Source organism: Hordeum vulgare, chromosome 5H (genome assembly GCF_904849725.1).
Source record: "Hordeum vulgare subsp. vulgare chromosome 5H, MorexV3_pseudomolecules_assembly, whole genome shotgun sequence".
NCBI classification, from domain to species: domain Eukaryota; kingdom Viridiplantae; phylum Streptophyta; class Magnoliopsida; order Poales; family Poaceae; genus Hordeum; species Hordeum vulgare.
In genome coordinates, this window is record NC_058522.1 from 494,968,552 (window position 1) to 494,994,597 (window position 26,046).

The 26,046-nt window shown below is 45.4% G+C and overlaps 2 protein-coding genes and 1 pseudogene across 3 annotated transcripts; 2 read left to right on the plus strand and 1 right to left on the minus strand.

The window, feature by feature from the left end:
* Nucleotides 1–2,192: 2,192 nt before the first annotated feature.
* Nucleotides 2,193–5,723, minus strand: LOC123399991 (SPX domain-containing membrane protein OsI_32082-like). Of its 2 annotated transcripts, none has more exons than XM_045094380.1 (6): nt 5,616–5,723; nt 5,439–5,510; nt 5,213–5,333; nt 4,815–5,126; nt 4,587–4,694; nt 2,193–4,481 (listed from the first exon to the last, which is right to left on the minus strand). In XM_045094380.1, the coding sequence occupies exons 2-6, from the start codon at nt 5,489–5,491 to the stop codon at nt 2,991–2,993; spliced, it is 2,085 nt and encodes a 694-aa protein (XP_044950315.1). In that variant the 5' UTR covers nt 5,492–5,510; nt 5,616–5,723; the 3' UTR covers nt 2,193–2,990. The 2 variants fall into 2 exon arrangements, with proteins under 2 accessions (XP_044950315.1, XP_044950316.1); XM_045094381.1 differs by having other exon boundaries at nt 5,439–5,533; nt 5,616–5,709.
* Nucleotides 5,724–6,785: 1,062 nt separating this feature from the next.
* Nucleotides 6,786–10,719, plus strand: LOC123399992 (flap endonuclease GEN-like 1). Its single transcript, XM_045094382.1, has 8 exons — nt 6,786–7,097; nt 7,397–7,594; nt 7,860–8,030; nt 8,130–8,311; nt 8,410–8,659; nt 9,036–9,171; nt 9,359–9,882; nt 10,068–10,719. The coding sequence occupies exons 1-8, from the start codon at nt 6,894–6,896 to the stop codon at nt 10,338–10,340; spliced, it is 1,938 nt and encodes a 645-aa protein (XP_044950317.1). The 5' UTR covers nt 6,786–6,893; the 3' UTR covers nt 10,341–10,719.
* Nucleotides 10,720–11,550: 831 nt separating this feature from the next.
* LOC123398330 lies at nt 11,551–13,006 on the plus strand (annotated as a pseudogene).
* Nucleotides 13,007–26,046: the final 13,040 nt, after the last annotated feature.

Consider the following 26,046-nt stretch of genomic DNA (forward strand, 5'->3'; position numbering starts at 1 on the left):
CCGCAAGTTGTGCCATAACATATATCAAGTGAATCACTTGAATACCCCAGTGTCACTACGGGTATCCACATGCAAGACATACATCAAGTGTTCTCAAACCTGAATATTCAATGTAACATAACGAGATCTTAAAGTGAAAGATTTAGTTCATCACAACAATAGCAAGGGGCAAACATCATATGATCTAACTATATTAACAAAGACCGTGATACATCAAGATCGTGACATCTCAAGAACACGAGAGAGAGATTAAACACATAGCTACTGGTACAAAAACCTCAACCCCGAGGGTGAACTACTCCCTCCTCGTCATGGCCTCCGCCGGGATGATGAAGATGGCCATCGGAGATGATTTCCCCTCTCCGGTAGGGTACCGGAACGTCTCCAGATTGGTTTTTCGTCGATACAGAGAGTTGCAGCGGCGAAGCGGAAGTTCTCTCCTTATTTTTGGAGTTTCTAGTATATCTAGGGTTTTTTAGCGTTGGAATCACGTCACCACGTGGGTCCCACAAGCCATCATGCCACTGCCTAGGGGGCGGGGTCGCGTCGTGTTGGCTTGTGGCCCACTGTTCGCTCCAATGTTGCTTATTTCCTCTAGAAAAAATATTTAAAAGTTTCGGACGATTCCGAAAACTTTCATTTTCTGCACAAAAACAACACCATGGTAATTCTTCTGAAAACAATATCAGTCCGGGTTAGTTCTCAATAAATCATACAAAGTGCATCAAAACCATATAAAAGTATTATAAACATAGGTGAATATGGCATGCATACTTCATATTTTATTTGATATGTTGGAGACGTATCAGTTTACATATTTGATCCTTCCGACCTACGACTCTCTATATCAGCAATGGTTGTTGCTTTGGCGCAGACCTGACCAAACGGGTCGGGCCGGCACGGCACGTCTGGGCCCGATTATTAGCCGGGCCGTGCCGGCCCGCCGGCGCAGCCTCCCGGCCCAGGCACGACACGATGGCTATACGGGCCGGCCCGTAGGCACGCCAGGCCCGCTAGCCTGTTAGTTTTATTTATTTATTTTTAGGCTATTATTTGGGCTGATATTGGCCTGTTAGGTTGTTTTTTGGCCTATTTTAATATATTGGGATGTGTTTTAGGCCGATTTTGTCCTATTAGGTTATTATATATATATATATATATATATATATATATATATAAAATAAATAAGTAAAAAAATAAACGGGCCCTGCCGTGCCGGCCCGCGTGCCCAGCCCTCAGGCACGACCCGAGGCGTGTCGTGTGCCTGGCACGACCCGTTTAAATCATGCCGTGTCGTGCCGTCGGGACGGGCTGGCGGGCCGGCCTGTTTAGCCCGGCCCGTTTGGCCAGGTTTGCTTTGGCGTGCTGGTCCTAGGTAAGGATGGCAATGGGTAGGGTATGGGCAGGGTAGAGCAATACCATACCCATACCCGTATAGTTAATGGGTATAAAATTCTACCCATACATATACCCACGGGTATAAAACTTTACCCATACCCATACCCGACGATTACCTGTACCCATTGGGTACCCAGCGGGTAGAACAAATAGTACACAAGTTGTTCACAATTTTACACTCACTGATAGCACATTTGACACAAAATTGAATTATCTTGGCTCGATAAGAGGTAGATGAGTACATGACCATGAGTAAAATTGAGAAACCACAACATACTCATAAGTTAATTGGAGTAGATGAGTCACATGACAAATTAATGATTAATTGGCGATAACATAACATTAGTTCATAAATGGGTAGGGTATGGGTATACCCACGGGTATAAGGCTATACCCGTACCCTATCCGTGATTTAACAGGTAGGGTATGGGTACTACCCATGGGTATAAAAGTGTGTCCATACCCTGCCCATGCGGGTACGGTACCCGCGAGTACGGGGTACCCGTACCCGTGGGTAAAATTGCCATCCTTAGTCCTAGGGGTCTTAGCACGACATCTTTCTGACTACCTACTACACAAAGGTTTGCGTGACTCCAGTAATGGAGGGGTGATGATGGCAGGACGCCTTCAACTTGTTCTGGTGCTTGTAGTCGTCGCTGGTCCATGGACCTAGATGTAAATTTTGTTAGCTCTAGTGTATTCTGTAGTGGTAACTTAATTATGAATAGATTGGTGGTTTCTCAAAATGAAAAATATACTTCCCATAAACTCAACTTTAAAAAAAAAGTAAGCACACATTACATTTATCATTGTGATTGCAACAAGCAAACATATGCCACCCACAGGAGGACCTCAAGAAAACCAACACCATGAAGCTTTGCACAAAGGACTCGCAAAGAAGACAAATTACAATTGACCCCGTATCACCTGCCTCACCGGAACGTTTCTCGCCGGTCAGCACCGTAACTATAGCACCGTCGGAACAAAGGGGACCAACCAGCAAACCTAAAACTTGAGGAGTTATTGATGAAACGATCGGTCGCAGTTTACAAGATCGAGTGTATGCGACGAGTCAGTTGGGTATCGTGCCGGTGTCCGCCAGTTACCGGTACCGCGGTCTTCATTTAATGTGGCCGAGGAAGAAGAGCGTGGCCACCAACCTTCAACGACGAAGCTTGCTTCAAGACAACAAAGCCTTCTACAAGAGCCAATCACCAAATCCTATGATCGTCTATCCGAAAACCGACTATACGATCGAGTCGACTGCCCCGAGCCTCCGCCGTTGGGAGGAGGGGGGGGGGGACATCGGCAATATATTCCTATCAGACGCCGTCCCTCCTTTGAAGCGGTGGCCGGAGGAGACGGGGCCCACGGTGTCGTGGACGAAGGGAGGGGGCATAACTCTCAGCCTCCCAAATTGCCCCTCACTTGTAGTTGGGGGCGAAAGCATCTTCTATTATGCCCCGAGCTATCACACGTTCCGAGCAGCACACGCGTACACCTCAAAGAGTCACAACACAAAACAGAACACGTACCGCAACCGCCGGAAACCACACACACACGCCGCCGTGACGGGCGCGCTCGCTCGCCGGCTAGTAGAAGAGCGAGTTGTAGGTGGAGAGCGTGGCGGCGATGGAGGCGGCGCAGATGAGCAGCGACGGCAGCAGCGTGGCGTTCAGCAGCGCGCCCTGCCCGAGGTACCCGGCCAGCGTGATGGTCCCGTCGGCGGCCACCCGCGCCAGCGTGCCGGCCTCGGTCGACAGCAGCCCGCCGTTCCACGTCCCGCGGGACAGCCGCGCCGGCATCACCTGCGACAGCAGCGACAGGTTCACCCCCTCCAGCACCTCCGCCGCCACGAACGTCAGCAGCGCCGAGCACACGTACTGCGCCGCCGTGTACGCCGTCCCCGGCACGTGGAAGCTCAGCGCCACGCCGGCCAGCAGCACCGCCTCCGACGCCACCAGGATCTGCCGGTCCTCGAACATGTTGCTGATGTAGGTGCCCACCACCGCGTTGATGGGGAGCACCGTCAGCCCCAGCGCCGCCAGGAACACCGCCACCGTGCTCGTGTTCCACCCGAAGTAGTAGCTCGTCACCACGCTCGACTCCGACAGCAGGATCTCCATCGAGAACTTGAGCATGAAGTAGATCAGCAGCTGCACCTTCACCGACGGCGTCAGCAGCCCGTACGCCTCGGCGATCGACGGCGCCGCCGCCGGGGCCGGCGTCTCCTCCTCCTCGCTTTCGCCCTCAGCGTCCTGCTTCAGCAGGTATTCACCCGCAAGCCCTTGCTTCCGGTATCCTAAGCTAGAGGAGCCACGAGAGGATCCCTGGCGGTGACCTTCATCGCCGGCGTCGCCGAGAACCGGCTCCTTGAACGAGATCCACAGCCAGAGCAGGTACGCGAGCCAGCCGAAGGCCATGACCCAGCCAGGCAAGGTGTCCTGGTTGATGGTGACCGCGTACAGCCTGAAGTTGACCTGGAGCAGGCCGGCGATCGCCGGGCCGCAGGCCATGCCGAGGGCGCTGGCGCTGACGAACGCCGCGGACGCCTGCATCCGGATCCTCTGCGGGACGCAGTCGCTGATGTACCTCCGGTTGACGGCCCTCGCCGACCCCATCCCGCACAGCACGCGGCCGGCGAGGAGGATGGCGAGGGAGTCCAAGTCGTAGGCCAGCGCGTACATGACGTTGCCGAGGAGGAGCACGACGCTGCTGAAGAGCAGCGGGCGGAAGTAGGAGCGGTTGGACCAGGCGCTGAAGTAGACCGAGGAGAAGAGCTGCGCCACGGCCATGGAGCCGATTATGACGCCGCACACCGTGGCTGCGGCTCCGAGGCTGGTGGCGTAGTCGTCGGCCGTGGGGACGACGATGTACGTGTTCACCATGTAGAGGAAGGTGTTGGCCAGGTTGAGCACCAGGGAGATGAAGTGGTACTTGTCCTCCGACACCTGCTGCTCCTCCGGTGAGTCGTCGGCGATGCTCCCCTGCGCGATCAGCGCGTGCTGCCCCAGGAACCGCAGGAAGTTGGTCGAGTTCGTCAGCTTGTCCGCCGTCGCCTTGATCATGTCGATTATAGGATCCTTCAGGTGCCACCACGTAGGGATCATTGTTAGCCACATAAGAACTGCGTAATCAAAACTCTTGTAGTTTTGTACTGTACTGACAAAAGAAGCACTCAAAGAAACCTTCGGAATGGCCAGTGGGTGCTGATCATAGATGTTCAGATAACTTCCTTCGCGCTCCTCGAGATCGCCGAGATTGCGCGACAATGCCCCCACAACAGCTCCAATACCCTACACATAGTTCAAGGCTCTAAACCTCAAATGCTCAAATGGAAACAATTTTGAATTTCAAGTTCACATTTTTGAATTTTGAAAGCAGCACCACTGAAAGGTGTTGGCCAATTAACTCACCACATGCTTGAAAACCTGCTGGAGCTGAGAATAGGGATGATTCGATCTGCTCCTGACATAATAATCCGTGAACTTATACCCGAGACGCTCGTCGAACTTCTTCAGGATCTTCCGGACCGCGTTGGCGTTGAGATCGACGAACTTCAGAAGCCTCACAAGATCATGGCCAACTGCCCTGTAGTCCTCCCTCAGTTCAGTTATCTCCTGAAGAAGTGGAATGTCCTCAAGTACCGCCCTTCGCTTCCCTAGCTCTTCTAGCCGCGCCGCGATCAGCCCTTGCTGTTCTATCATGAACAGCACTATCTTCTCAATCTGAAACAAAGGGGAACAACATGAGATAATCTAAAATGAGAGATTTAAGCTGCGCGAAGCCGATGGAATTATCGACAAGTTAGAACCTCATCGTCGAGCAACTTTGAGAAATCTTTGAGAACGCGTCTTCGGTCGTGATTGCCTTCCTTTGTCTGCTCCGTGTACACCTTCACTCTCGCCTTCAGCAATTTGTAGTTGAAGTAGTACCTGAAAGAAACAAGCAGACATGTGATGTTTCATCAGGACCAAAACAGAGTAGAACAACAGAGGAGACAATTCAAGTTGATCAGAAAATGAGGAAATTTCACATACTCCTCCCATCCTGGAACCTGGTCCGTTGTTAGTTTCTTGGAAAACTTCACCATTTTTGCTCAGATTGTATACCTACAAGGCGAGGAAATAATTTCCTGTCAGAAAGAGGAAATAACCAAAAATCAGATAAGAACTGAGTAACTTGGCAATAAGAACTGATTGTATAATCAGGTGAACCTTTCTCAGAATGGAGCTAGAAAACTAATGATCACTTCTTGGGCTCCTCCTTGAACGGATTCTTTGTGGTGAAAGTGGATGGGTGGTGTGCTACTATGTGCTCACTAATTCACTATATATAGCTTTCCACCGGGGAAGCATTCCGGCAGGCTGGATGAGCTGATTGATAAGATCCATGATACAAATAGGTGGAAATCAAGTCTGATACGTACAGCTGGGCAGGATAATTATATATGTATTTTTCACTATCATATCCATTAACTTCTCCATGGATTAAATCATACTCCCTCCGTTCCATAATATAAGTCTTTTTAGATATTTCACTAAAGGACTACATACGGATGTATATAGACATACTTTAGAGTGTAGATTCACTCATTTTGTTTTGTATGTAGTCCCTTAGTGAAATCGCTTAAAAGACTTATATTTAGGAACGGAGGGAGTAGTAGTGTTAGGTCCAGCCAACAATCACCTTGTCTGACTTTTGTGGTGATATTGTATGAAAGTATTCGGCCGAACCTTTCCCTGATCCTATTGAGAAATATTCGTCAAGCAACCGACCTAGCAAACACATTACATACCCGCAAAATAAAGTAAAATAAAATAAAATTAGGCACACATTTATTTTCATTTTCCTCTGGCCAAATACATAATGCCGAGGACCACTACTACATGGCTCATCATATCCACATACATCTAATTCCGTTTGTTTTACTTTTTGAGAGGCTCACAACTGTTTTCTTTTCTCGAACATTGGAGTTGACAATCATAGTTTAGTGCTTCAGGAAATGAAAGCAAACAAAAGTCAGTCCTTTGTTTTTTTGCAAGGGAGGAAAGAATTATAATAACAGCACAACCTACAGAGCATGATACAGTCAGGTGCATCTGTCAATTCAAAGATTAAAAAGAGATACAAAAAAGGATTTTATTTTTGTTGCGATTTATACATACAAGAATTCACGTTTTGCAATTAACCAGAAGGATCTATTCTTTTTTTAGTTGCTGATGATTTTTTTTGAGTAAAGTTGCTGATGAATTTGAGCAGTTCAGAAAAAAACATTTCAGTTCCTGGCGCAAACGCAACCGCTTCAGGTTTTTTAATCGAACGGCCGCAACCTGTCGTCTCGCGGCCCACTTGGCACTGGCACCGAGAGCCGACCCACCCAACGGCCCATTAGCCGCAGCGGCGAGACCCGCGATTCGCTGAGCCCGAGCGCCCTAGGCTAGAACCCCCGCCGTGTCCGGCGACGACGACGACGCCGGCGAAGAGGAGACGAGATGGGCGTGGGCGGCAGCTTCTGGGACCTCCTGAAGCCGTACGCGCGGCAGGAGGGTCCGGGGTACCTCCACGGCCGCCGCGTCGCCGTCGACCTCTCCTTCTGGATCGTCTCCCACAGCACCGCCATCCGGGCGCGCTCCCCGCACGCGCGCCGCCCCCACGTCCGCAACACCTTCTTCCGGACGCTCTCGCTCTTCGCCAAGGTCGGTTCGGTTTCCTCCCTCCCTCCCGCCTCTCCCTTCGGCCTCCCTCCCCCATCTCCTCTCTGGATTCTACTCGTAGTTCCTCGTCGATCTCTCCCGTCTGCTGATGCTCCCCGGCGATTGGTCTCCTGCATTGAGGTATTGGGACATCCTGCGTCCCGCAGTGGTCGTCCGGCGCTGTTCAAGCGCCAATCTTGGAGATGCGGCCGCGGCCCAATCTGTGTTGGGAATACTCCTTTGTGTTTGATTCCTCTGTTTTTTTGACTCACCGGTCGGATTTGTTTTCTGAACTGCTGCAGATGGGTGCTTTCCCGGTGTTCGTGGTGGACGGTGAGCCGTCGCCGCTCAAGTCGCAGGCCAGGGCTGCGCGCTTCTTCCGAGGCTCTGGGGTGGACCTGCCTGCTTCGTCGAGCGCCGAGGCGGAAGGGGAGGCCAGTGCCCCGGCGCCGGTGAAGGCGAGAAACGCTATCTTCACACGATGCGTTAAGGACTGCGTGGTCAGTGCCCATGTGTTTGCAAATGTTGTCTTCATCTTTTCAAGATTCAGAATTTAATTTTGGTTCAGAAAGCTTGACTGAAATGCAATGTATTAACACTAAAAGATGATCCTTTGTGTGTGTTTATAAGCCTTTGAGACATTTCGTTAGTAGTTCATGTAAGTTTCCAATCTATGTTTGCTGAGGCATTTCGGTGCTCTAGGATTACTATTGGAAACAGGTAAAGTTTCTATCTTTGACAGTATTCATTTTATGTGACGCATAGGAATTGCTTGAAAATCTTGGAATGCCAGTATTGTGGGCAAAGGGTGAAGCAGAAGCCCTTTGCGCTCAGTTGAACAATGAGGGTGAGGTGGATGCCTGCATTACTTCAGACAGTGATGCTTTTCTCTTTGGAGCCAAGACTGTCATAAAAGTGATGCGGTCGAATTGTAAGGTAGGCAGCCTGTTATACTTCTTAGTTCTTATACCATGAGATGAATGATTTGCTCCACTTCCCCTGTACCATGGTGCGATGATCCGGAATTTCTTTCAGGAACCTTTCGAGTGCTACAACATAGCAGATATTGAGTCTGGGATTGGATTGAAGAGGAAACAAATGGTAGCCATGGCACTTCTTATTGGCAGTGACCATGATTTGCATGGCGTGCCTGGTTTTGGTGTTGAGACTGCACTTCGATTTGTGCGGTTATTTGATGAAGATCAGATTTTGGATAAGTATGTTTCATACTTTGATGAGAGATTCTTGTAATATGTAGCATAATGAGTTGCCCAACATTGCATTTCCGAACCCGATCTTATTTCTCCTTCTCCAGATTACATGAAATTGGTAAAGGAATCTATCCATTCCTAGAAGGATTTGACAAGGCCCATGTCGATGATCTACCATCACCATCCACAAAGAGCCCACCAGTTGCGAGATCGCCTCACTGCTCACACTGTGGTCACCCCGGTAGCAAGAAAAATCACAGCAAGACTGGATGCAATTATTGCTTGGTGGATTCTTTAGAATTTTGCATGGAAAAACCAGCTGGTTTCGTATGTGAATGTCCTAGCTGTGAAAAGGTAATCTCACTTGATCTACTGTAAAGCATAACCTTCTCGGCAGTGTATTCCACAGTTCAGAACACGTGTATTTTATAATTGACAATGCCTGATTTGGACAAAAACTGTTCCTTAAGCCTGTCCAAGGTTGTTTGATAGCACTACCCTCAGGCCTCAGCTGCTAATTTGTGTCCGCATACCTGTATATATTATCTTTATTGAATTATGCACAAAAACTGGTTTCTTGACTTGTTCACTGTCAATAATGCTTCTGATGTTTTCTGTTCAATCAAATAAAATGTAGTACTGTAGTATACAGTGCTTATTCCTTCCCTTCAAATGGTTTATGGGTCGTAGTTATCTTTATTAAGAGTATCTTTGTTGGAATCAATTTTAGGTGCGTGATCTGAAAGCACAGAAAAGACATGAGAATTGGCAAATCAAGGTGTGCAAAAGATTAGCTGCTGAGACAAATTTCCCAAATGAGGAGATAATTAGATTGTATCTATGTGATGACAATTTCGATACTAAAGGTAAAAGTTAAGAACACTGCTTTTAATATTTCTCGATTTCACCTGCACTTGAGAGTGAAGCTTCTGAACTTGCTGCAAGTGCCAGTTATATTATCCATACTTTGTTCTTCACTATTTAAGTACATGAGAATCTGTTGATTGTCCTCATCGATATGTACTAAGTGAGTCATCATTGTGCTGTCTGCAGAAAGTGGTGATCGAAAGCTTGAGTGGACCGAGCCTAAAGTTGATGATTTGGTTGACTTGCTAGCTTATATGCAGAACTGGGAACCGTCGTATGTCCGACAGCACATGCTCCCTATGCTATCAACTATATATTTGCGCAGAATGGCTTCATCTCCGTGTAAATCATTGCTTCTCTGTGACCAATATGAGTTCCATTCGATTCAGCGCATTAAGATAAAACATGGCCACCCTTATTACTTGGTCAAATGGAAGAGGGCCACTGGTGGTATTCTTTCTGGTGGTGCGTCTCACAGGAAACCAGAATTAGATGGGGAGAGTCATGCTGAGGTAGTGGTTTTGGACGATGACGAGGAGGAAGAGGAGGAGGAGGCAACGGTGAATATTGAATCTTCTGACTCGTTGGATGAGCCAGATCTGCCACAAGTACTCAGGGATGATGATCAAGTATTTCTATTGACCGATGAAGATATACAGCTCGTGAATGCTGCATTTCCTAACGATGCACGGCAGTTTCAGGAAGCGCAGGTACGCATCGATTACTTCCCTTCTTCCCTGTGGATGAGAAGTAAAATCACGATGATGCTTCCTGGACATTATACTGAGCTACATTTGCATTATATCTTTTTTTTCGCGGTTTTACATTTGCAGTATATCTGAACTTACATTTATCTCTTGAACACTGGTTAAAATATCCACTGAATTGGTCGCAGAGGCTGAAAGATGCAAAATCAAGATCACGGAAATCCAAGCTGAGCCTAGCAGAGAGCATGTTGGAGACACCTAAGGGCCCAAGACCCAGCGGGGTTCAGCTCAGCATCAAGGAGTTCTACCGGTCGAAGAAAGCGGCAGGAGACGATGCCGGGAAGAAGCCACTCGTCGAGGGCGAGACGTCGACATCGAGAGCTGGCACGAGAAAATCCCCACCGGTGGACCTGACAAAAAGGATACCCAAGTCCCTGCGACGGCGCCTGCTCTTCGACTGAGACAGCCTGCAGTTGGGTTCTCCTGACGGTACTCTTGCTTCCACTGCTGTACATGCTCTTGGTGAATGTGTTAGTGTTTCTCTTGCGCCCTTAGATGTAGATTAATTATGTAGTCCATCTTCTGTATAGTGAAGACGCGATCTTAATATTGTGGAGAAAGCGATCAGGCTTTTGTTTAGTTCAACTCGAGCGTTGCAGCCTCTTGTGGTCTGTGCTGTGATTACCAGACCAGATACAAGTGTTGATGCTATTTTTGTGTGTGTAGAATTTCAGCATGTAGAACCCTTCTTTTAGTGTATGTCGCTTGATTTCTATGACTAGAAATCTTGTAAATTTGCATAATCTCTTTTAATGTTTGACTTAAGAAATTCAGGAAAAATTGGCTACTTTCTTTTTTTATATAAAGGTAATAAAATTGCATACTTCTGGTCACTGTTGGCACTGCCTCTGTGCTGTGGATAATTAGGATGGCTGAAAATCCGGAAAATTATATACTGTACTCCCTCCGTCCCATAAGTAAGACGTTTTTAGTGTCAAAAAAATCTTACATTATGGGACTGAGGGAGTACTTCATTTTGATTGTAAAAGTACATACTTGTGGTCACTGTGGGCATTGCCTCTGTGTTGTGGATAATCAGGATGGCTGAAAATCCGGAAGGCTATGCTGTTCGAGTGAACCAAAAAACGCGGTTGAATGGAAGAAAATGGCCTTCCCCTCTATTTGGGCCTCCATAGTCCATAGGTTCAGCTAGTGGAGCCCAATCCACTTGTTGAATGAATGTATAGAAGGAAGCTGCTGCACTGGCTTAACGCTGCAAAACGCCACGCGTCAGCTTGTCACCGGCCTGAGGGCAGTCGGCGACGCCCTCACGCATGCTCCGAGCGCGTCACGCTAAACTACAGTGTACTAATAGCGCACTCCACACAAGACACTGAGTTATCCATCCACGGTCCAGCCTACTACACACATTGGCCCTGTTTGGATACTCTAGCTTAGCTAGTGGTTAGAGTTAGTTTCTAGCTCATGACTAACCCTAAACTAATTCTAGTCAAATAGGTGTTTGGATGGAAGGGTTAGATTGACAATAGATACACTTTATGGAAAGAGAAAAGTGATTTTTTAATGGATTCCATGAGAACTAGATCCAATTAGCATCTCTTGACCGGTAGGAGAGAGAGAAAAAAATATTTTTTAATGAACCCCATGAGTACTAGCTCCAATTAGCACCTTTTGGGTGGACTAGTTTTTTTAGGTGGGTTAGATGCAACTAGCTCTAATCTGGTCCTTGTGTTTGGATACTTTAAGACTAGTTGAACCCAAACTAGCTCAAACTAACTGTAGGTCATGGATCCAAACAGGACACATACACCGAGTAAGGAGTAATCATTCAGTCATTCATCGATCGGCAGCAGTGCAGATGGACATGGGCAGCGAGCGATGGGGCTCCCCGTCCACGTCGGCGACAAGCACGCGGCGGCGCCGGTGAAGCGCCCCGCGGGGCGCACCAAGTTCGAGGAGACGCGGCACACGGTGTACCGCGGCGTGCGGCGCCGGCCGGTGAGTCTGCGAGGTGCGCGTCCCCTGCAAGCGTGGCGCTCGGCTCTGGCTCGGGACGTATCTCACCGCCGAGGCCGCCGCCATTCTCGCGCCGGGCGCGCTCCGCCGCGTGCCTCAACTTTCCGGACTCCGCGTGGAGCTGGCCGACTTCCGGTGCGCGGCGCTCGCCGCCGTCGCGGGCTTCCAGCGCCGGGAGGCCCCGACCGTTCCCTTGGGCGAGGTGTTCGACACCTCCAGCGCGGATAGCACCGGCTCGTGGGCGACGCCCAAGCCTTGTTCGAGGTGTCGGCGAGCGACATGTTCGACTTCGAGTTCGACATGTCCGGGGAGCTGGACCTGGGCTCGTGGGCGACGTCGCCGCCTAGTTGTGAGGCCGCGGAGGGAGTGTGCGAGGTGCCGGCGGCAGCACTGCGCGGCGACATGTTGCTGTTGGACTTGGAGCTTGACATGTCCGGAGACATGGACCTGGGCTCGTACCACTCGGATTTCGCGGAGGGGCTGCTGCTGGAGCCTCCGCCTCCGCCTCCGCCACCGGCCGATGCCGCCGCGGCGTGCTGGGGCGACGGCGGAGGTGACGCAGCCTGCGCGCTCTGCAGGCCACCACTGAAAGAAAACTGCCCTGTTTGGACTCGACGCCCTGGAACGAACCGAACATGCTACCAACCAGCGTGACAGTCCACGGAATAAAATCTACGGAACTTACAAAAAAATTCTACGACTTTGCACGAAATCAAACGTAGTCCGAAAGAGCAAAGAGGGAGCAGAGAAAAGGACATGGTTCCCTGCTGCTGGTTGAATGGTTCATGGCAGAGGTTGCCGATTCCTTCCAAGAACCGGCAGCGTAGCTTCATCTTCATGTGTGGTGACTACAAGGGGAAACGGAACGACAAAGACTTGAGGTGGCCCAACACGCCCACAAGATGTGGATTGGAAAAGAGACCATCCACGTCAGCCGGATAAAGGCACAGCTCCTGGACTGCTCGTGGCCACGCGAGCTGACGCGGCGCTATCTACCGCCTCCTCCCGCAAATCCTGTGGCCAACAGGGCAGAGATGTACGTACAGTGTGGGTGAGTGAATGTGACATGCCACCTTTCCTTTCTGCATTGACGTGTCACGTTAGATATTTAGCTCCGTGCTACTTAAATATACAGTAGAGTTTGTCGAACATAACAGTTTTTGTCCCATTTCTATTCTCGGAGCATATACAGTCGAACCTTGTAAATTTTGTCCTTCATACATCCGCAGACGCGTCCCGACACATTTACGGACACTGATCAGATATCCTTCATTTGTTGCCTTTCATATTTTCTGTCTTTCATATTTGAATCCTCAAAATCATACAAACCATGCAACCCTACGTGAACATAGATCAACACACAATTCATCGGATTAGCCAATAAAAAAAAGCATAGTTCATCGGCAAATCGTAACTACGAGCTAGCTAAACATAGGTAAAATATAAACGGAGACGGGACAGTCACCATTTCCTCACTAGCCCTTTGCCCTTCCGGTCATCGACGTAGTTGTAGGAGTCGGCGGCTGGTGGGGAATCGGACGAGGAGCTGTGGTCGTCATCGTCGTCGTCGGAGAGAATGACGAGCCCTTTTAGCCACCACACCTGCTCCCGCTCGAGCTTGTCGAGCGGAGCCGCCTCCGCCGCTATCTCCACCGCCTCACGCTCGGACTGCTCAATGGGAATCCACATCATCTTCGGGTTCATCCACCGGAGCCGCCACGCGTCCGTCTCTGCGGTTGTAAGCGACAGGGCCAGGGGACGACGCAGGGGAGGAGCGGATTGCGCAGGTCGCGTGCCGGAGCTACGCACGGACCGGGAGGGCCCTAGCAGTGACGTCCGAGCTGCGTCAGAGGGGAAACGGCGAGGCTGCCGATCCGGAGCTACCCCCGGTCTCCACCTTGGACCGCTCTAAGGCGATGCAAAGGGCAAGCTCATACTCCGGATCCAGGTCATCGCCGGAGCGGCTGTCAGAGATCGACATTCCGCCGGATTCGATCGGATTAGGTGCGGGAAGAGGAGAGGACAGAGCGAGAGAGGAGAGTGAGTGATCTAGGGTTTTAGAGCGATGAGCCGGATGCAGCTTGTTGTGGGACGGCCGTGGGGTTGTGGGTGGGTCGGGCATGTCACGCGCGCATGCCCTGGTGCTCCCCATATCCGCTACATATTTGGGCTGGATATGAGGGGTACCGGTCAGGCCGAGCGTTTGAGAATCATTTAGGACGTTCGTGTGGGTCATTTTTAATGATCGAGCACTAACTGGACGGCCTATAAGAGCAACTCCAACAGGGCGACCCATTTCGTCTGCGTCGTCTGTTTGGGTCCGCGTGGACATAGAAGACGACACAACACGCCGACCCAAACGGACGCGCGTCCGCTTTTCGTCTACCTGCCGACCCATTTGTGGCCGAATTATGAGCCTGATTTGGGTCGGCGCGGACACAAAGCGGACGCAGACGTCGCGCACGTACTACATCCCGTGGCCCGCGAGACGGTGGCACCTTGGCCGTTCTCCACCCCTATCGACAGTGCCGACAGCTAGCCCTCGCCTCGCCCTAGCCCCATCGCCGCCGCCGCCCAGTTCTAGCGCCTCCTCCCGTACCTGCGCCTACCCACGCCGCCGGCCGCATCGCCCCCGGGCCACAGCAGCTTCCTTGAGCCCAATCTGCCGTCGCTAGTCAGCTTCATCGTCCACGCCCGCAAGTTGTTCGATAGTTTGTTGTAAGGTACAAATGGACTGCGCCGTCGTGTTCTTTTTCCATAATGTTCTGTGTGGCTTCGACGATTCGTCATCAGACGTTGAGGAGATGTTGCTTGCCGTGTTGGTCCATGACCACCTTAATAGGCAGCGGACGTTGTTTCGGGGCTCGATTGCGGGGCATGTTCCAACGTTGAATCACAACTGAGAGAGCGACTATTTCCTTGTGTGGAAGGACTACTTTGACACAAGCAATCCGCTGTTCAAACATCAGAAATTTCGGCGTTGTTTTCGTATGGTTAGGCATGTTTTCAACCGGACTCGAGAGGGGGTGGTCGGATACGATTACTACTTCGAGTGCAAAGAGGATGCTATTGGAAAGATTGGATTCTCAACTTATCAGAACGTGCCTAGAGTCATTGTACAGATTCTACAAGGTAGTGGTTGCAGTGTATGGCCCTGAGTACTTGAGAGAGCCGACTGTTGCTGACACATCCCACTTGTTGACGACCAATGCCAGTCGGGGCTTCCTAGGGATGCTTGGCACCATAGACTGCATGCACTAGGAGCAGAAGAACTGCCCTCCTGCTTGGCAAGGCTAGTACAAGGGTCATGTCAAGGCTTGCACTGTCATACTTGAGGCCGTGGCCTCTCAGGATCTTTGGATCTGGCACTCTTTCTTTGGCATGGTCGAGTTGCACAATGATATCAACGTGCTTCAATGATCACCGGTGTTTGCAAGGCTTGTCGAAGGCAACAACCTTCCGGTCCATGTTAACATCAACGGTCAGAACTACAACAAATGATATTATCTAGCTGGCGGAATCTATCCAGAGTGGACAACTATTGTGAAGACAATCTCCAACCCTGTCGGAAAGAGACGAAAATATTTGACCAAGAGCAAGAGAGTGCTAGAAAGGATGTCGAGCGTGCCTTTGGTGTTCTGCAATCTAGATGGGGCATAGAGGTATCCTGCTAGAACTTGGAGCACCAAGAAGTTGTGAGAAGTGATGACTATTTGTGTGATCATGCACAATCTGATCGTAGATGATGAGCGCCTGGAACGTCTTCACGATCAAGGGTTTGAGTTTCAGGGTGACGATGTGGTGCCTCAAAATGGCGGAGAAGCGACATCGTTTGCACGGTGCACCCAATTTCATCATGAAATGCGTGATTGGAAAACTCATATTTAGTTGCAAGATGATTTGGTTGAGCATATGTGGGATCATGTTCGCAACCAATAGGTGTATCTTTTAAACAATTTAATTTTTATTGGGCTTGAAAAACTTTCCTAGATTTTATTTCCAATTGTGAAACTTTATTTGCTTTTGAAAAATATGCAAAATGTTTGTATTTGTTAAAAACCGACGGCTAGCCGGTCACACGGACAAATATGGGTCAACATATTGGACGCGTTGCCGACACAAATCATATACCAAACAGACACACAGCTGACGGACGATCCAAACAAACGAAAAACGGACAAAATCGTCGTCCATTTGGATCGACCGACTGGAGTTGGTGTAAGTATGCGGCTGTAGATGTTGTAAGCCGTATGAAAGCATCCGGTCTGTACTCCCGAAGGCACTTTTTTCTGAGGCAACAGAGTGTGAAAAGAAGGAAAGCAAATGATCGAAGAGTAATCTCATTGACTGAAGATGAGGGTATTTATACCCTAGTACAGAGGCGGTAATTACATAGGCGGTAAGTGACAGTTGCTAAACTGCACAACCGACTTAAGCATTGATTACTAGAATTTAATTAATTGTTAACACTCCCCCTAATCTATGCTTGACTCAGTGAATATGCACCATCTTGATAGAATCCTCCTAATATATGTCCGCCTTGAGAATGCTCAACATCTTCATCTTGAGAAATTCTTGTATAGTCTTTACAGTCTCCTCCAAAAACCCTGTGGGAAAAATATGAGGAGAATAGTGTAGATATGTTGCTAAAACTCCTTTAAACCCAGTGGGAAAAATAAGAAGAAAAATATGCAACATATAATGATTATTGTCTCTTGATAACTCATATGAGAAAAACCTTTGAAGAAGGAGAAAACTCATTGGGAGTTTAGAGAACAACTAATATGTCTTGAGTACTTCCTTTAAAACCCCAGATAGGGAAAATAGAAAGTATGACATATGATGTTTGAGAAGATATTGCCTCAACAAAAACCATTATGAGAAACTTTGAGAGAAAACTCATAAAGGAAAAGAGTGCAATCATACATGCCACTGAAAACTTCTTTAAAACCCAGTGGGAAAAATATAAGGAGAAAATGATATGCATATATAGACACTTGTGTTTGTATTATCTCGTTAAAAACCTTTTATGAGAAACCATTAGGGAAAACTCATCAAGGAAAAAGAGTACAATATATGCAATCTCATGATTGTTAATAGGTTATAATTTGGGATATTACTCCCCCTGAACTTTGCAAATATGGAGGATGCATCATACCAATTCCATTGACATGAACATGAGATTGTGTATAATCTGTTGGATTATCACATTATTTTGTTTGTAAATTATTTCCTCATTTTTCTATAATCCGTGAGGATAAGTAATTTCTGAGCAATGTGATTTACGATATTGCTCTTCATATAACCTATAGGTATTGAGTAATACAAGTGAAAGTATCTTGATAAATCAAGTTATGTGATTCTGATGAATCTCAACCACATGATTTTGAGTGTGGTTAACCATTCTACTAAGTTATGCATGTTTTGCAATGCTTTTGGAAAAAGCAATTATGTGAGCATGATAACTGGAAATAACCATTAAAATACGTTTAGATGACTTCCATGTGAAGGTTGTTCCAGCAAACTCAGTCATTAATATGGCGCCGTTGGGATCAAATAAAGAGCCAATATCATTGCATCATATCATGGTCAGATCTTCTATTTCCTGATGGAAATATTCAAGATTTACTGTAATCTTAAGATATAAGATGATAGTACTTATATCAACCATATACCTTTTGTTTGGGGTTGCACTCCGAATAAAGATAGCAAATATAGTGTCAGGCCTGACGTAGTTTGCAAGTATATGAGTGCTTTGATATTAGTGAGATATAGAACTTCAGGCCCTAGTATCACTTCATTATCACCTCTAGGTATGGATGGATTTGTACCCTATTAGGGCGGTATGACCATACATATCATGTACTGATATGATATATCCAAATAGAACTTCTCGTATATGTTTTGGATACATGTAGACTGGTATGTATTCTTGAGAGAATGCTCAAGTTGTAAACTTAAGCTAATTTTGGTTGAAACCAAATTTTCCGTCTTGAGATGATTTTGTGTATGTTTAGGTCTTGTAGAGACATTGATGATGAAATCATCGATATACACTCAGGTGATGTAAGGATATAAAATTCGGGATTCCTTTATTAACACATAAACAATCATCATCCTTTGAGTAATCCTGTGAAGAAGGAACTCGTCTAGTCGGTAGTACCATATGATTCACGACTATTTCTAGTCATAGAGTGACTTCTGAAGTTTTACACAATAAATGTTGTGATTTGTTTTTGGATTCGGAAATGTAAGCCATTCAGGGACTTTAATATAGATTTCCGAAATGAGGACTCATATGAGTATGTAGCCACTTCATCATCAACTGCATGTATATTATTATTATTATTATTGCCAATGATATTTAGTATCGAAACATATTTCCACTCATACCAAGAGGGTATGTTATATCGTAATCTATATCGGGTCTCTGCGTGAACCCTTTTGCTACAAGCCTCGTTTTTTTCACCACCTCATTAACTTTGTCTATGAATGAGAAGTTTTTAGTATTCCATATGGAAGACACTTATGATGAGTAGGTATTACTGTGGTAAATACCACTCTTTGATGAGCGAGTGCTATTCTTCATTACTTGCTTCCTTTTATATGAACCAATATGAGTGCAAGAGGCACTCTTCCATGGATTTTGGTTCAGGGCCCAAAAGGTCTTAGCAATTTTCAGAAGAAATATATGTCAACAAATGTAGTCTTTATTTTTAATGATTCTCGTGGAATTGATGAAATTTGTGGAAATGTATTTATTCCTTTTAACTTCTTGTGATTTCCTACAACAATGGAGTCAAGGTGTTTCGATGTCCCGACATGAAAACATTTGTGCACATTTATGTCGGGCTTTGGATGATGAGCATCCAGTGAGGTGTCTTTCAACTTGATGTTGAATTACATTTACTGGTTGAGGATTTGATTTCCTCTATTTCCGCGGAAGCATATGCGAGATTATATCTCGTGTGGTCAGATTTCTCCCCCTCTTGCTCTCATTTCGGAAGAAGAGTCGTTTATCAGGTACCTCCATTCTTTCTGACACTTTACTACAAGAATATAAAATTGAGTGACACCTTTGTCATCAGTAAATGTATGTGGCAGATTTGCAATGTGTTGCAAATATGTGATTCTAAACTTCTTGTTCAGATTCTTTGAGTACGTGGATATAAGGACTGAATGTCAATAACATTTCTAATTTATTTCTCGGCATTCTTTGTGGTAGTAATCTCCCCCTAATGCCAGAAATGTCCTTATTCTGATGCAATCAGCATACGGGCTATGAATAATTTTGATTGACGAATAAATTGTTATTCCTAATTTTCTATGAGATCCCATTGATGTATGCTGGAGTGGTGATATCGGTATGTAACCGAATTATTGCAGATAGGAAATACTTTGTTGATTTCCACGTAATTTACTAAAGGGGAAAATAGTATGCTATGCAGCTGGTATGATTTATATCATACTTATGGTGTGTAATAACGTATTTATCTAGCATGAGGGTAGTAAATTACGATTCTATAAGTTTGGTCATATTATTAATTTCATTATCTTTGATAAGATATTGAACTAAACCGTTATGTGTATTACATAATCTATTATGTATAATCAGACATTGCTTGTAAAATGAGTTCACCGAAGTTGTCCATTCGAATGGATTTATCCCTTGTTTAGGATAACTTGCTCTTACTTTTAGAATTTGAGCAATTAATTTAGTTATATCATTCATGGTTTGTGTGACAAGAGACACACTGGAAATCGTATTATAAATGTTTCCATGAGTACCATGAAGTATCTGTATAATACCACATAATGGTTGAGTAATCCACATATCTTGTGAATGTGTTCAAGGAAGAATGAGTGGCTCATTTAGAATTGTAAGGTGAGAGTGCCTTAAATTAATTTCCCCTATCACACATGTGGTGCATATAAATCTGATGATTTGGAAAATATTGCAACTTGTTAAGTTGTGACCAATAGAATTGTCCATAATTTTCTAATCAACCCCAAACCAGGATTGTAAGGCTTATAACCAAATATTTTGTAAGATTTAGAAAATTATTTTGTTCGCAACAAAACTAAGTATGAATTGATTCATACATTCAAAATTTATCAAATATAATGTCCAAGAAATAGGATATTGGACATTATACTACATGTAGTAGTACAACTATAGGCAACCAATATTTTGGGAATAATCGGGATATTACATGAGGTCTCCCATATTACTGAAAAATGAATTATGCAAACTTATCATAGGAGAAAACGAATTAATCATTCTTTTATTGCACTATATTTTTGGTTCTCCTTCTGATGAAGATTTGAGAACATCATTTACCAGAATAGTTTCTGGTCGTATGTTTGCAAATTTTTAACTACCCCAATGAACTTATTTGCCTTTTAATAAACTCATGGTGTGGTTTGACCATATGTTTGAGGGTTTGGTAATCATATGTAAGATATTTATGTAACCACACATTTGACAAACTTCAGAGTTGTCTCTGTGATCATTTGGAAATGATCAATTCCCAATTAAAAGATAATTCTATCATTGGTTGTCTTTAGCCTCCACTTTACTTTGAATTACTCATGGTTCTATTTTGTGACCACTGACTTGCATAGTATTCTCAATGCTAGCAAATATTTGAATCACCCGTTGGGTGAATATGATGATTTTAAGAAATAACATGTTTTCTTTACCATGAAAATGGTAATACCATCATAAGGAGATGTAAAGTGTATCAAGGGCTTTTCAACCCGATCTGCATATGAAAATGTCACATCATGAGATCTCAACTTCAAGTTGATTTTATAATTACCAAAATTGTAAGTTGCTATAGGCTTGAGGCCTTGAAAAATTATTGGGTGATCATTCCGAATGTGCTCATGGCAACATGTTTCTCTTAAGGGAAATATTCAAGGTGAATAAATATTCATCCATTATGTACTCAGTTTGATAACTAAGTGAAGTTGGTGATTTATAAAATGAATATGCACATATTAGCTATTAAAATAATAGCCATGTCATATTTTCCCAAGATGCAGTTATAGTGGCAACAATGCCACATGTGGATATAATGACTGATGTCATGAATCATCTTAAAACAAATAATCCCACCAAATCATGCATTTGGTGTATTTGGAAATGTCAGCCATGTGTTACTTGAAAATGCTAATGCATTTATTTAATTTACTACTAGGAGTAAGTGACATCAATGAATAAATGAATTGTTTGGGAACAATCATGGCCAAGGTGATCCTTGGTGAACCTCGGTGTATCCTTCAATATAACACATGCGATGAAATTATTGCTAATGTTTTGGACTTCATTCTTGAGGGAGTGTGTGATTTTAGAGTCACTGCCAAAACGTATAGACTTGCATGTGCTTAATATTTGTTAGCCACTATGAAAGTATAACCACGATGTGATGTGGACCTTGCAAAAGTGTTGTGACACTCAATTATTGCCATACATTATGGGATCCATCTTGATGGATGGACGACATTACAATTAAAAATAGTGACGTAGGCTCAACTACCATTATATAACCAATGTAATACAAGGTAATCACACTTATATGTGAATATTTTCGTAGTTTCCCATGATATATTCAAGCAAAGTGTGCAAGAACAATATTTACTATGAGAGTAAAATATTTTAGTGAACAATAATAATTAATGCTTCGGAGGAGCAAATTCTAGTACGGTTGATGCCTTATAGTCATACGTGTAGACCTCAATTTATATAGGATAACACTTTGAAGATAATCACCAATATGGTGTAGATCTCGCAGTAATAGAAAACATAGTCTGACTTTTGTTAGTAGATGTTCATAATTCTATTACCTTATGTTATGTTATACTTAAGAAAATCACTTTGAAGGTAGTCATTAGTCAGAATGACATGATGTAGACCTTGCAGTAATAGTGGATAGTCTGTATTTTTTTTGCAGTAGATGCCAATATTACCTTATGATATCTTGAGGTAGACACATCTAATATTAATATTTGAAAGAGCACTATAAAAGTAATCATCTTGTAAAATTGATAAGATTTAGACCTCACAGTAATGGTGAATAATCTGCACATGATGCAGTAGATGCCACCAATACCTTGCGATTCACAAATAAAAATATTTGAGATAGTCGTAATAAGTACAACATTTCAATTTATGTCGAGATTTGCAATAAAATTATTTTCAACTGCAAAGACATGGTTGTTGCACTATATTAAACATGTTATATGGAATGTTTGAAAATCAAACATATTGAACATGTAACAGATCTAGAATTTTTTTCTAGAATAATTGTTTACGTATAAGTGTATAAACTTAACTTTGCTGGAAACACAGAGGTGCTCATGTATGAAGATTAAAAGTAGGAGGGCTGAATACAAAGTTCACCAATGGGATAAGGTTGCTTCCGCTCTTTCTCCTCTGGGATTCCACGATGGGGATTTTTCCAATTTGCTGTGTGCATGTACGAATCGATTGATTCTTCTGGCTTCCACAACCCATCGTTGCTGCCGGGAGATCGCGGACTTGCAACGCGTGAGCGCTGACTTGCCTTGCGTTGGGGTTCGCCGCTGTGCGCTGGACGTCGCGTGAGGAACTGCGCCGCATCCAGGTGTAACGACCAAGATGCGGTCCTTTCCTATCTGGGGGTCGAGGCCCCCGGATAGGAAAGAAGCGCATCTAAGTGTTTTGCAAGCAAGTAAATATAGCACATAATAATAAATATAGTAGACAATCTGGGATTCAACTGTCTTCTTATTAATAATACAGAGTACAACGCAGATACAAACAAGGTAGTTCCGATACGGACTACAAAACAAGGGAAATGTTATGCTACCCGCTGCAGGCCCACGATCACGACCACGGCTCAGTCCTCTGGATAGTTCACGTAAATGCGGTCTGTCTCCTCGTCGTACTGCCACGCCAGCTGGGTGCCATCGGGATCATCGATCTCTGGGGTACCTGTACCTGCTGGAAGTTTCGGAGGAATCCGTGAGCCACGGGGACTCAGCAATCCAAGACCTTGGTGCCAGAACTAGACATGTTATTGGGTAAGGAAGGGGTGAGGTGTTTCAGGCTGCTGCAACCTAAGATTAAATAAGTGGCTACCTTACGCGAGAAGGAAGTGAAAATGGTATACACTAACGATCGAGAATACTTGATCAGAAAGTGATCCTGAACACCTACCTACGGCAATCATAACCCCACCGTGTTCCCGGTCGAAGAGAGATCTTCGAAGGGACAGTCACGGTTATGCACACAGTTGGCATATTTTATTAGTTTATGTTTAAGTTTTCTAATACCGGATGTTAGCAAAATGTTCCAAGTAGCCACATAACCGCGGGCACGGCTTTCCGAAAGATTAAACCCTGCAGGGGTGCTCCAACTAGTCCATCACAAACGAACACAGGCCGCAAAGTCATCCTCTATCATGAATCTCGTGATCTCGTCGGATTCCTTAGAGGAAAACCCTCAACTCTGGGGAAAACGAAAGCCTCACCGGGGTTCCTATACGCAAGATATACCGCTAAGGTAAGACAAGGCTAGCAGGACCTCCCGACGTGTCGACGACCCTGATAAGAGCCGCATATCTCAGTCTCAGGACACGCCGGATGAGCGATGGTTACCACGCCAAAACTCCGAGTTGCCCCGGGGAGCGTAATAAGCTGCTCTGGTTTGGACCAACACTCATGAGGAGCACTGGCCCGGGTTGTTGATTAAGTTCCTCGGGGTAGCTATTCCCTATGCAGTTTATTATTAAGTGATTAGCAAATAGTACCAAAGTTGGGTCCTGCCGGACAAGCCTTAACACTACGCGATTTATCAGGGGGGTCCCCATAACAACCCCGAACGTGTTAGGAGCGATCAATATGGAATCAAACACCGGTAACCGGTAACTAAGGCGGCAATAACGGAACAAGACACCCGGCAAAAGGCTAGGCCTCCCGTCATTTACCAAATATATAGATACATTAATTAAATAACAGGAATTAATATAATGATATCAAGCTCATGTCATCACATGAGTTAAGGCACCTGCAGCTATCAACGCTAACATTAGTAGCTGAGCAAGCCTACCTAGCCATGCAAGTTTGCTAGGAAAGAGTAAGGTGTTTAGGCTCATGGCACATGAAGAGGCAATATATTTTCAGTGGTAGGCAGCGAGCAAAAATGACATGGAATCGAAACTAACATAACAAGTCTAGAGATGGGATCAAGGTCATGTCATCTTGCCTGTGATATCCTCAGCTTGGAATGGTTCTGAATCGTCCTACACGTACTCTCCTGACTCCACGTAATCGGTCTCCGCTCCCGGTGCTACCCAACACAAGAATAACAGCCAATGAAGAGCAGCACCACATAATGCAACAATCACATGATGCATGAGATGAAAGTTGAGCATGCACCACTATTTCTAACACTAGCACAAGCAAGCTAAACTACAACAAATTCCTGGACATAACTTTGCACTAAACTATTTGGACATGCATGGGAATGATATGAACAGATGCATCTCGTAAAAACGGTGCAAAACCATGTAAAGAACTTTGCAAACGGAGCTACGGATCAACGGGAATCAACGAAGCACGATATGAAGCCCTACGCGAAAGATTCATCACCACACACACAATTGGCACAAATCTGGTGTTCCCAGGTTACCAAGACATATATTAACCCAACATGAATGAAATGGAGCAAGGTAGAACACCCCAACAACAATTAAACTCAAACTTTGAACAAAATGGCAAAACTACGCAATCTGCCAGTTTCTGCATCTTAGCTGTTTCTGAGCAACATGCAACATAGCTACAGGTCTTCAAATATGACAAATAATATATGTGGCTGTTGCCAACCAAGAACACTACAAGCTCCAGCAAGATCACAGCAAAAGGAATTAAACTCTAGAAGATACAAGGACACAAACTTCCCCAAAACCATCAGTTCTCAGGGACTTAGTGAGAATTCCTGCACGTGAGTTTCTGTTTCTGTTCTGAAGCTTTTTGACAGCAACCAAAACACACGCTACTGGCCTCCAAATGACTTGAAAATTGACAGGAAGCTTCAAAAACATCCCAGGTTCAAAACACTAGCACTGAACGAAGTACAGTTCTCAACAGAATGACCAGCACAACCTTATCTACATGGGAAGAAAATGTTTTCAGCATTTTCAGAGTTCAAAAATCTGGAATTTTCCAGCCACATGCCCACTTTGTCTAGGCATAGTTTGCACACACATGTCACCAAGAGGTGATTGACACCACTATGGTGTTGAGCACAAACCCCTACTACTAACACACAAAATTCATGCCCTTGGGCTCCATCTATACCATGGAAACAAAGGCCATACTTTCAACAAAGTGCAAATGCAATTCCACAAGGTATGCTTCTAAGATGACAAATACATAGGTGAATCTTATGTGCGCAATGACAAAGTGACATGGGGGTTTGAACCCCATGTTTGTGTCATGCACATCAACAACACCCACACCCATATCACAATATTATTAGATCAAACACATCACAATGGAACCCTAGGCCATCAAGAGAGTATGCACCCCCCACATATGGGCATGTGATGGTACACACCCTCACATGCATTCTAGGATCTTCCTAGGAATCATGTCTTACTCAAGGTGCAACCCTCACAACAATCTACCCTAGCTAAACTAGGAATCCACACCTACACATGCTATGATGGCAATAAACACTAGAATTAGCTCGCACACACAATTATATGTGGTGGGGAGGACACCCCTACATTCAGTCACTTGCACAAGGCCACCCTCATGAGGGCCACTAGAACCCACATGCACTAGGCTAGCAAGGAACCCAAGTGAGAGCACCAATATACACACACTTGCACACACATCACACCTCAAGCACCATTTGCGAGCACCTAGGTCCACACCGCTACTACCATCACAATTCTTCTCCTACTTCCCCAACAAGTAACATGGAAGGAAGGAATACATAGGCATAGATTCACCACTAATATCATCACAAGCTACTCCTACACCTCCTACAATTAACATGGAAGAAAGAACCACATAGGGCAAAATATACTCTGAGCTGGACATGGGGTTGCTCACATAGCAAGGGGAAAAAATGACTGC